Consider the following 12751-nt stretch of genomic DNA (forward strand, 5'->3'; position numbering starts at 1 on the left):
TCCTCGCTTCCAGTTGACCTCCTCCCGTTGATAAAGACTGATGCATCGGGAATTTTCTTTTCTAGGCCCTTGTTTTTCTTTTTTCTGTTTGTTTCTTTAGCTTTGTAACCAAAAAAAAAAAATAACTTACCTAATTCGATCTAGAAACTTTATACTTTTCTTTCTTTGAACGCAAAAGAGAAGTCAAACCTCAAAAGTGAAAGACATTTTGGTGACTTTGTAAGATCTACCACGTATCTACACATTATTGTATGATTACATTGCAACTAATCACAATGGCAAAAGTGGGTCATATTGTCTATCATACATCCACATGCTCTTATTTAAATTTTGCTATATCAGAAGTCATTACTCACAATAGTATCTACGTATTATTATAAATCAATAAAACTTAAATTATGCGTCCTTATAGAACACAGTTAAATCAAGGAATTGCTAACACAAGAGTAAAGCCTGCACATTTCTAACACAGCTGAAATCATGGTTGATGAAGGAGTAAAACCCTTCAAGTTAATGCTCTAATATTGTATCACACATTCACACAAGCTTCACCTTCCAATTGATTCATGCTATATATTTTAAGTGGTGCACATTTCAGGAATATTGAATAATTAATAATATGTCCCTTCATTACTTTAATAAATAGATTACATTCTTAAATATTCATATGCCAAGCTAAGGGTACGGTCCAATTCCAAAAATATATACATTTATTTATATAACTCAGGACATCGCGCACCTCACAGCCATATCAGAATAATACTACACAATATTTGAATCATCCGACTCGCATGCATTGTTACATAGCCATCCCGCCCCCATCTTAAATTTGCATACAGGACATGTTCGTTTTCGCCGGAGCCATTGATCGATGCAGTTGGCATGAAACTGGATAGAAAAAAAGAAGTAAATTGATCATTTGTCTCTCTTGATCATTCATGTATTGCACATTACATAAACATGCCAACCACTTGTAGCTTTGAGTAATGTTATATTGCTAAAGTTGAGGAATGAGTTATAACTGAAGTAAATTACAGCAATCATGCTTTAATTCAACAAAAACAGTAGCAAATTTTATAAATTAATCAAGGTTAGTTACTTGACTGACATTTGACATAAAAAATGGTGGAGATGCTGCACTCAGTGAATGAAGTCGTTGGATAAAGATCTGAAGATTCAGTATTCCAATTTTCAACAAACCGGATTCAGAATACGAACTCAATATATGAGCTCTCAGATATTTTTCCAACAGCTCTAATTTGCTGACCGCATTAACTGCACTAATCTCCATTAGTGCTAAATAATTCTTTCTATAACAAAAAAAATGATGAATGCAAAAGATAGGCAGCGTTAAACCTGATGCAAGCATGGCAAGCTACGCACAAGTTCCCCCCTCTGAACTTCGTCCAAGCATATAGCACATGTCAACCCATCTTCTTGATCATTGGCACTTCCCTCTTCTCCTTTGAAATCTTGTTTAATCTGATTCAAACATTGGAAAAAACAAACTAAAATCTCTTCCTATTCCAGGGAAATAAAAAAGTTGTGGAGTCGTTGAGTTCATAAAGCTAACTACCGAAGCAAAAAACAATAGATGCATTGATATCATCACTAACATGAAACTCCTTCGTAACTCAAACAACTTAGTGGGACCAAATAAACCATAAGCAAAGGTTTAGATAACAGAGATGTTTACCTCAGCTGCCTCTGAAGAAGAGGATGTCGAACCGGTGGAGCCATCTCTGTTAATATAGACAAATTATGTTAACTTATTTACCATATGGCTTAGCACTTCATTAAAAAAACGCAGACACGCAAAATGGAGAAAACAAATCCTGTTAACCACTTTACCTTCTACAAGAACCTATCACAACTTATGATTCATTAGCGTTAAAAGTTTTTAAGAAACTATCACAACTTACTCTATTGGGCCAGTAACTTTATGTTTGTGAATAGGCAAGGCATTTATCTCCTCCTCAGACATTGAACGAGTACCAAAAGCAAGAACCCTCAAAGTGTCATAATCTGCCACAAAATGAAGCAAAAAGCAAATGAAAATGTATATATGAACAAAAAGGCATTTTCTTTTGGTATTGTCAACTTACATGAATATGAAAAGTTACACATCCAAAAGTGCAATTCAGAAGCATAATACCTATCTCATTAAAATCTCGGTCAAGAAGTGCAAGCTGGAGTCTAAGTTCCTGCAATCTTCCTCCTGTTGCAAATGCTATAGATGGTGGCACGTGAACTCGTAATTCAGCATGGCCAAGTAACCCAGAGGCTGCTGCAGCATGAGCCCTGGCCTGTGCTTGAAGATGTAGATAAATTGCATACGCTCTCAGACTTGTAACCATCACAAAGACCGACAGTATTATCCAGCGCTGAAAAGGATAAAGGTCAATGGTAATATGAAATCCAGTAGCACATACACATTAAATTTTAAGTAATTACTTACCAAAAAATAATATATCATTTGAGGGGAGTATAATATCACGAATATCATAATCACTGCAAAATAAGTACGAGTAAGTCAAATATCCATTGAGATTCTACATATATGAAGCAATAAAGCATTAGGGTCATGTTCAGATAAACAACTTAATTCAGCACTTATCATATACTCCCTCCGTCCCTATATCTAAGCACCCTTTTATTAGATGCAAAGGGTGCTTACATACAGGGACGGAGGGAGTAAATGCTATTTCTATAATGAAAAATAAAATAGTCAGATTATTTTCATATAAGCTATAAACTGTTTTCATAAGTTATCCTGGAAAGTTTATGGAAACAAACTGAAAACGACTAATGAGCAAATCATAAGTTGTTTCCGTAAGTTCTCCAAAACAGTTTGGCAAGTGTTTATGTTAGTGGATAAACTCAAATAAATTAATTAATGTAGACCCTGCTCACCGGCAAAAAGAAAAACCAGACAATTGCTATGGACTGGCCGAGATGGACGAACCCGCTGAGGTAAAAAAGAGCAGCATAAGAATCACAATCGAACTATGTACAATCTGAGCTATATGAAAGAGAAAGAAAAAAAAAAACAAGAACGTTGTACAAAGACTAACATCAAGTATCAACACACATAAACAATAATAAGTAATCATACCATTGAGGTTCTCTCAGGAACATATTCTGAAAATCCGTTTTCAATATCTCCCCTACTCCCTCGAAAAGCAAAACTCATGACTTCAGCCGAAAATTGATAACAACACAACCTGCAAGTATTACACCTTTAATTTATTACACAAGGATACGCTTATCAAAATAATTTTGGTGATTGATATTTAAAGCATCGAAAGTTATTGAACTGATTATATCCATTTAAGGAACAAACAAAGCATACAAACAGATTTTCTGACACGCAACTCTGCAGATTTTCAGACACGCAACCCTACAGATTTTCAGACACGCAACTCTACAGATTTACAGACACGCAACTCCGAAGTTGCGAAACTTTAACATATTAATGATCAATCATAACATAAACCATTTTCATTTTTGAAGAAAATCCGACCTTTAGCACATGGTCTTGACTAACTTTTCTATAAATAGACAATTGGTTTCATCAACATACATACATTGCGTGCAAAACTACGCTTTAAAGCTAAACGAATCTTTTCTTAAACCACCGGCTTACAAATGGATAATTGGCTTCATTAAGCTACAAACATTGCTTGCAAAACTACACTTAATAGCTATACGGATCTATTCTTGCAAAACCGACCTACAAATAGATAATTGGCTTCATCAATACACATACATTGCGTGCAAAACTACGCTTTAAAGCTGAATGAATCTATTTTTACAACACCGTCTTACAAATGGGTAATTGGCTTCATTAAGCTATACAAACATGAGTAATGATCTTTTTACGACCATTTTGTGACAACTCTTGTGACAACCATCTTTTTCTCTCTTCATATTGGGCAACAACAATAGAAAGAGAAAAAGGAAGAAAGAGAGTAAACACATGATGTGAGTATGAGAGAGAGAGTTGTTCAAAAGTTGTCATAAAATGGTTGTACAAATATCATTTCTCTAGATATACGGATCTATTCTTGCAAAACCGGCCTACAAATAGATAATTGGCTTCATCAACATACATACATTGCGTGCAAAACTACGATTTAAAGCTAAACGAATCTATTCTTACAACACCGGCTAACAAATGGATAATTGGCTTCATTAAGCTACAAACATTGCTTACAAAACTACACTTCATAGCTATACGGATCTATTCTTACAAAACCGGCCTACAAATAGTTAACTGGCTTCATCAACATACATACATAGCATGCAAAACTACAGTTTAAAGCAAAACGAATCTATTCTTACAACACCGGCTTATAAGGTGCAGTGGCGGAGCCAGACAAAAAAGTTTGGGGTGGCCGCCATCTCGCCATCAAAATAAACTAAAATATATAAATCATATTAAACACAACACATTTAAGTCGTAATAAACCAAAAATCGATCATTCAAAATTTAAACTACATAATATAATAAAGCTAAACCAAGTGTGTTGAACCCGCCTTTGTGCTTTCCCGATACCAGACATGGGATAGTTTTCTAATTTTGATTGATAAGGATTAAGGACCCCATTTTAGATACGCTCTTCGTATAGCGTCCTTTTGATTTGGTGGATATTGCCAAATTGGAATACGTTTTCCTGGATCCCTTTCTAAAGAATTCTCAATGTCATCTGGATCAACTCTATTAACCTTTAAAGGACGAGACTCATTTTCTTCAATTATTGGATTCTCGTGAACTTGTTCAGGTTCGGATGAAGAAATTATAACTTCATCTCTTTGAATATCAACGGCCTTCCTCTTGAAAATAGAATTGATTCTTTGATACTTCATCTTAACCGCTTCAAATGCTACAAAACAAAAAAAATTAAATGACCATATACTAACACGGTAAAATCATATGATCAATTAAATAAACAATACACCCTTCAAAAAATTTGGATTTTATAGTTTGCTGTTACTATGTACTGCAGAAGCAAAATCATATGATCATATGATCAATTAAATAAACAATACACCTTAAAATCTGAATGAATATTAACCCACATCACAGCCATACCCAATTACCCAAAATCATCACCACCCTTATAAAAATAACCAAAACCCATCTCAAAAACAATATCAAAATTAAATTTTTAACATCCAAATAAAAAGGGTAATACTCCACATAAAAAACATACCGAAAGAAAGCCCTTGAAGCAAAACTGGTACCAGCAGCAAAAGAAGCAGCTGCAGCTACAGCAGCAGAAGAGGAAGCAGAGAAGGCCGAAGAAGATTGAAAAGCAGAATTATGATTCTTCCTCCATACACCCTTCAAAAAAAAACCATAAACAATACATATAATCAACAGGCAATCAATTAAATAACATGTAATCGTCAAAGAAGAATCATATTTGAATGAAAATACATTCAATTTCACATTAACTTACAATTTTCAACAATTAGGGTTTGTTTAGAGAAATGGAGATAGCTCTCTGTTCTCACTTCAGAGTTCAGATCGGCGATGAAGATAGAGATGGAGATTGGTGGCAGAGTTTGGTTTGTGGTGGTGTGAACGTGTGTGGTTGGATCACGATTTGATTTTTTGGTTGGGAGAAGAAGAGAATCGTGTTCTCTAATCTCTGTTTCCACTGATGAAAGAGAAAATTTATGCCCAAATGTGAAATATCTTACTAAAATATTATTTATATAGAAGGGTATAATGGTAATTTCATATAAAGGATGGGGTGGCGGTGGCTCCCCCTTGCCACCCCCCAGTTCCGCCTCTGATAAGGTGATGACTAACCCCCTTCACGCATAGGATCAGACATCTAGAGCATGATCCGAGTAGCCTCATAGCAAGTGGCATTGGCATAATGGACCATTGATAGGCTCTGATGTCGTCTTAGAATTTGGGTTGAATTTAACTCTACCCTTACAAAACGGTTCTTGTAAAGTGAAGACTAACCACCAATTGTAAACACAATTCCAGGCTTTTCATCTAATACGGGACTCTTACCGTCTATCTTTGAAGATTATATTTTGATGCAAAAATTTCATTAAGATAAACAACAATGTAAATTGTACAAAAAAAAAAAAATAATCAATTTCAGGCAAGTTCTCAAACTTTGAAGACACTAAATATCATAATGTATACCTGAAAAGTAAATAGAAATAGGAAAAACACAATCACCAATATTAAGGGAGAAAAATAACTACAGCCACCAAAATCAAAACCACAACATAACTCTTCATGTGACAAGAATATCATCAAAAATTTCAGACATTAATCCAAGATAGTGCATTTATATATGAATATTTAATGGCATAAGCTAATTTAACTACTCTTTGGTTCATGTTTCTGTACTGTTCTAGTTTTTACAGCATCAAAAAAACCTTGTACAGTTACGAAAACAGTGACAATTAAGGTAAGAAAACGACACTTTGAAAATACTTACACGAAAATAAGAATGGAGTGTAGCTGAGAATGGAAAAGAAGTTGTATAGTTGTAGTGTACTAAAGTTAAGGTGTTGCTTTGTTAGTTTCTATGTTGTTCGTGTGGTGTGATGCGGTGGGGTATATAGTGATGGAATGGGAAATGTTATTTGTAAACTAAAAATGGACATGAAAAAATTATGAGGTTTAATTGCAATTTTTTTCACTTATTTAATTTAATAGGAAAAGAAAAAAAGAAAAAAAAACAAGACAATGTTAGAAGAAAAAAAAAATTGCACTCTTAATGAATCGGTGGTCATTTGGATCATGGTCGGTCATCTGGATCATGGCCGGTGGTGATGGTCTAACGTGGATCTTGATCATTTAAACACTCTTAACCGCATATGATAGCACAAGTGAAACTGCAATATTTTAAATCTTCAATGAGATTAAGAGTAGTGTGAGAGTTAAATTCATATATGATCTCTTGATATTCATCCTCAATATTTTAGATCTTTCATATTTTGAAACTGCAATTCCTCGTCTTCTTAATACTTTTTTTTTTGAAGAATTCGTCTTCTTAGTACTTAGTGTGTGTGTTTTATCTTAGGTTTTTTAAAAGAAAAAAAATGTGAATGTTTTAATTAAATAACTCATTTTTAAATATTAAAAAGAAAAATTATGCATGTGGTTCTCTTCACTCTCTTATCATGACACATTACATTAACCTTGTAGGGAATCCGATATCCATAATTCGGTACAATAGTCAATTGATTCTAATAGATGTTGAATACATTTTGCAACTTGTGTGTTACTGGCGAAATTTCACCTTGTCAAAGAGGATCACAAGTCAACATAAAGTCAAACTTTTTGAAGGAAACATAGAAGGATTCTACAATAATTGAGAAATCAACACACAAGATAACTTGCAAGGCACAACCGAATAACGTGATGAGCCTCGGGGCACTCTTCTTATCACTACGGATAGTGGAAAAATGGGTTTTTTAGCTCATGTTAAGACTCCAGTTGACTGAATATCAGCCAACGAAGAACAAATTGAGGCATGTGTCGACTGACAATACACAATTTATTGAAAATAACTCAGCAAAGTAACTATCATGATTGTGGTTACTAAAGTGGCGGTTACTAAGTTTCGTTTCTCAATAAATAAAAGTTTTCACTAAGAACAAATGGTTAGATAATTAATTATGAAGTCTACTCCTAACCAGAAAACTCAAGCTTTCTAAAGCTTTAAGTAAACTTTCCACCATATTTTGCATTTCTTTAAATTAATATAATTTCAAATCAAAATACTTTACATTTTCAACAAAATTATCTTTTTAAACATTGTCTTTAAATTCCTTCACTTTCGCCGTATCGTCTAAGCCTTTTTTAACTACAATAATTTAATTTTCATGTCGTTTACATTTCAGTCTTTTAACTTTAAAAAAATTTCTTTCAAATTCTTTTTATTCAAATGTCATTTTTATTCGAAGTATTTTAATATCTTAACAAATCGACATAAAACTTGAATTTTGAAAACATTTTTTAAATTCAACCATCAAACTCGTGAGTCTACCTATTAACTTGTTCGAACTGCCTTTATCTCATTCATTTGTGTTTCAAATTGTATTTACTTTCCTTAAGGCAAAAATACCCATAAACATATATGTTAGACACTAATGTGAAGTTATGACAAGAGAATCGTAGAATGTGTAATATCTATTATTTGAAGGAATTCAAAAGTATGTACTTCTTTGATAGTATTTTGCCGCATTGGGTCAATCGTATAGTATACTTAAATTATTGAAAATGGTAGCAAATTTATTTTTTAACCCAAAACACAAAACTTAATATAATAGTAGCAATTAAAAATATCATTTATATTTACTTAGCTAGACCAACCTAAAATGTCTAAACAATTTTTTTTGTGGTGTTTAGCTTAATGTAGATTAGGTCGTAAGCCCCTACCAACTAATCTAGCTTATTCTCGCCCTACTACTATTAATATAATTTAGCAAAACTAAACTTATGCTCACTTGTCAAAGAGAATTCATATTATTATTTTAAACATGGTATCTGGCTTACAGGGCAATTGAAGTATGTATGGATTGGCCAACCACATGAACTGATGTGCCAAATTAGATGTTCTGTTGTCCAATTAACTTCAAATAATCAAATATCATCCGGTGAACATCAAAATTTAGCACATAATATAAGCAAGCAAGCTCAAAAAAAGTTGTTTCATCAAATTGATGTGTATATCTCAGATCTTTGAATTGGTAACGGTATAACAATTGGAGTTTTATTTATTTTTCCCTTTTGTCACCAAAAAAATTCAGTTTTTTTTTTATATAGAGGCTCTACCTAACTCTTATATTTTTGTCTTCAAAATCCTTTTGATTGTGTCACATATTCTCTAGTCACTGTTTGGGACATCACCCTAATCCTTATCCATTATTTTTTTCTTCTAGTAGAACTTCTGTCACCTTCTTATACAAGCCATACATTCCTTTCTCAACAAGTTGACACAATTTTTTATCAGGTGACGCATTAGCTATTAAATTAATCCTAATAAAGTTGCTTGTATCGTTATCAACCACTTAATTTAGGACTTCTACAACTCGTTTCTCTGAACATGAAATACTATACTACTGTGAATATTTATTGCCCACATCTTTAAGATGTTGATCAAGGACAATTTTAACATCATTTGCCTCCAATACCAATAACATATTCAAATGGAAGTTGGTATACATTTCTTTCTCATATGCAAGCAACTAAATAATGGAATACGTTATAAATTGCAAGTGCATTATGTGTGAGATGCATTAGAATCGACAAACTTAATGGTGATTTAAGTCGAGACTCATATTCACATTCTAACTTGTTATACCGTTTCTACTCAACAACTTCATCAAAGTGTTTGAATAATGTTTGGTCTCATGCAAGCCTTAAAATTTGAATTCAAACTCTCACTAAGTTTGGTACTTCACATTCCAAGGGAGAATGCTAACTTCCTGTGCTCATTTATCATTGATAGCATACATCATTTTAACACAATTGTTTATCATTTCATTATTAAATTCTGCAACTAATTTGCTCCAAACTTCTCTTCTTGATTGAAGTCATACGCACTTCTTAATATTAGTCAAAAAGCGACTTCCTTTTTATCATCAAGTCGTAAGGTTCCCTCAAAAAAAAAAAAAAAATTAAGTCATAAGGTGTTTGACTTCATTTTAAATCAAGTGCCATGGACATGACCCATGTCGGCATCACCTCAACCTCAAGAGTGCTAATTCTCTACTATTATTCTTCAAGGTGGACTTAGGTTTGTGTTTCAATCATGAAGAAAATGTCATTGTATTAATGCTTTGATTATTGATCATGAAACTTAAAACTCAAACAGGACGTGCCAAAATTCATAATTGCACACTCGGTTTGAAGTGCTAGAAAGATATTATCCAACAATCAACCAAAAAATGTTAAAGATATTATCCAACAATCAACCAAAAAATGTTATACCGACAACTTTTTGGAGTTTTCTAACATGTAAACAAAAGAACACAAACATCAGACCAAAAACTGTAGAGAATAGAGATTACTTGACAAAGGAACTTAAAAAAGATAGCCTTTATCTTTTGACTAGGTTCATGATCATGTTGCTAGGAGTAAATGTGACTAGAGGAATTCATGAACAGAAGATACACCCTAGAGGCAAACTCTATTATCAAGCAAGCATGACCATGTTCCCATAAATCAAATTATGGTACAACCAAACCAGACTCAAACAGTAAGCATGAAAATCCTGCATAAGGACACAACACTGCATTTCATTTCATTTCATATGCTATCTAGTTTATGCTCTTCTCAATAACCAACTTTCAAGGGCATAGAAAAGAGGTTATAAATCAAGTGACTTGTGTATCTTACTATCATCAGCATATAGACAAAACCAAAGCATATTCATAGTGCAAGTTGAGATTAGCATCTCAAAAAAACACAATATTAAAAGAATTCTCACAAATAGCTTGTGATTAACATGATATAATTCTATAAACAAATCAAATAATTAAGTTCATAAGGAATAAAGCATCATTCTGCTTTACCCTAATGTATGTCCAGTCAACTGCCACAAACAGCTGGTGCCAACCAGAAAATACAAAAGCCAAAGTATTTTCTACCTTTCTCAGTTCTCAAATTTCAAATTGCAGCTTTCAATGACCAACAAGTAAAAAGCACAGCATCTATTGATTTTGAATTTGAATTTGAGTTTCAATCAAACCAAATGAGTCTTGTCTTCACAGAGATGTGAAAACCAAACTTGCTTCTATAGTTGCTAATTACAACCTATTTACAATATGAATCTGAGAATCACTTAACTGAAAATCAAAAAACAAAAGAAAAAATGTATTTTTTTTGCAAAATTGCAATGTCAATGCTATTACAATAGAATCAATCTTCCAATTCCAAAGCTCTCCTACGTCGCCGCCGCGAGTTTCTATTGAACATTGAATTCACTAAGCTACGGCTTCTACTCACAGAAGCAACATTCTCCGTTCCAGAATTCGAATTTGAATTTGACCTAGAACCAATTCTCCCAAAGAATGAGAAAAAATTCCGAAAAACTCTTCCAATTCCATGACTTTCCCTAACCCTATGAGCTCTAACCGTTCTAGATATTCTCCTCGGAGCCGATCCTTGTGCAGCATTGAGCCCACCATCCATCTCAGTATACACAACCGGAAAATGACTCTCCCCGGCACTTCTTCCACCGGAGAATCTCCCAACAGCGAATCCACCACCGGGTAATCTCCATATCGTTAACCCGATAGCTTCTTCATCAATTTGACCAGAAACCCTAGTTTCAAGAGGATTGTTGAGATCAGAAGGAAGCTCGTGGCGGCACACCGGGCAAGAGTTTCTCACTGTCAGCCATGGAAGAATGCAATCGGAATGGTATAAATGCTTGCAAGGTAACTCACGCGCCTCCGCGTGTAGCTCAAACTCTTCTTTGCAAACGGCGCAGTGTAATTCACAACTAACGTGTTCTTCACAGATCTCAACCGTCGGCATCGATTCAATCGCCGCTTTTGACGCCGGTGGATTCTCCGGCCGTCCAAAACCATTCATCTCGATCTGAGAAAACTGCTCCAACAACCGATCAAATCCAGATCCAAGCAAAAACTCCGAAACCGTCGGTGGAAGCGGACGTAACCCCGAACCATCACCGTCATCGTAGAAAAGTTCAAAAGCGCTACCACCAGCACCGGCGCCGTCTTCTCCGACTCCATCATCACCGGCTCCACGAAGAACGATGACAGGATTGAAAGGTGAACGACTACCAGCGTCACGACGGCGTCTGCGAAAGCCTTGACGACGGGAAGAAACGGTGTCGGCGGGGAAAGGACTGAGACGGTGATGCGGTGACTCGCCGGCGGCGATCTCTTCGACGAAACCGTTATCGCAGTGAGGACAAACGATGAGGGTGTGATCTGATAGGTTGATGAAGCGTGTGCAACTGTAGCACCAGTACGACGGCGTTTCGGGTGAGGATTCAGAATTCATCACGTTCTTGTTTGAGTCTTCTTGTGGAGAGAGAAAGAGGGGTAGAGAGAGAAAGTGTGTGAAGATGAAGATGAAATGAGAAAGGGTGAATGAATTTAAGGGATTTTGAAGAAAGAGAGGAGCGTGTGTGAAACTGTGAAGAATGGAATGAAACGAAACGAGAAACGTTTGCGTGTTAAGCCACGCGTGTTTCTGTTTTGAAAAAGGAACAATCAGAGCAATTTCTTTCGAGCTAATTAATACTTTTTTAATAGTACTAATTTTTAGACTAATACTCTTCATTAACTAATTGGAGTATTGTTTACTTGTTGAAAAGAGTAAAAAAAAAATGACGAACTCGGTGACCTACAGCTGAAAACAGTAAGAATGGCGGAATCAGTCACTGTAAATAAAAAGGGACTGAAATGGCTGGTTAAACAGGTTAGAGTAAAATATAAAAGGAAATGTCAACTTGTGCCCTCAAGGCACAAGTTATGAAGTTAATGATTCAAATAGGGAAATAATTTATTGAAATGTGTGTATTTAATTTAATCTTTAACTTTTTAATCAATTAAATGCACAAACTTTTATAGAATATTTCTTCTTTTAGATTTCTTAACATGTGCCTAAGGGCACAAGTTAACACTACCCAAATAAAAACTAATAACATGAGAATTTATTCCTAAAAAAAAAAACATGAGAATTTAGGTGAATTTATTGTTTACTTTGATAATACATTTTTATTTATTTATT

At 34.4% G+C, this 12751-nt stretch overlaps 1 protein-coding gene and 1 pseudogene across 4 annotated transcripts; both read right to left on the reverse strand.

Moving 5' to 3' along the window:
* Positions 1-603: 603 nt before the first annotated feature.
* LOC146930691 (E3 ubiquitin-protein ligase SDIR1-like) lies at positions 604-6601 on the reverse strand. Of its 3 annotated transcripts, none has more exons than XM_085702150.1 (9): positions 6474-6601; positions 3116-3224; positions 2914-2968; positions 2459-2511; positions 2156-2384; positions 1923-2025; positions 1697-1742; positions 1357-1482; positions 604-888 (listed from the first exon to the last, which is right to left on the reverse strand). In XM_085702150.1, exons 2-9 carry the CDS (start codon positions 3191-3193, stop codon positions 763-765), a joined length of 816 nt encoding a protein of 271 aa, XP_085558276.1. In that variant the 5' UTR covers positions 3194-3224; positions 6474-6601; the 3' UTR covers positions 604-762. The 3 variants fall into 3 exon arrangements, with proteins under 3 accessions (XP_085558276.1, XP_085558277.1, XP_085558278.1); XM_085702151.1 differs by lacking the exon at positions 6474-6601 and adding an exon at positions 6173-6378; XM_085702152.1 differs by lacking the exon at positions 6474-6601 and adding an exon at positions 5822-5840.
* Positions 6602-10672: 4071 nt separating this feature from the next.
* Positions 10673-12248, reverse strand: LOC146930692 (E3 ubiquitin-protein ligase RDUF2 pseudogene; annotated as a pseudogene). The gene has a single exon (XR_015006448.1). The product of XR_015006448.1 is annotated as an E3 ubiquitin-protein ligase RDUF2 pseudogene (transcript).
* Positions 12249-12751: the final 503 nt, after the last annotated feature.

This window comes from Medicago sativa, chromosome 4, assembly GCF_051527215.1.
Source record: "Medicago sativa cultivar Bolivia chromosome 4, Bolivia_mono, whole genome shotgun sequence".
NCBI classification, from domain to species: domain Eukaryota; kingdom Viridiplantae; phylum Streptophyta; class Magnoliopsida; order Fabales; family Fabaceae; genus Medicago; species Medicago sativa.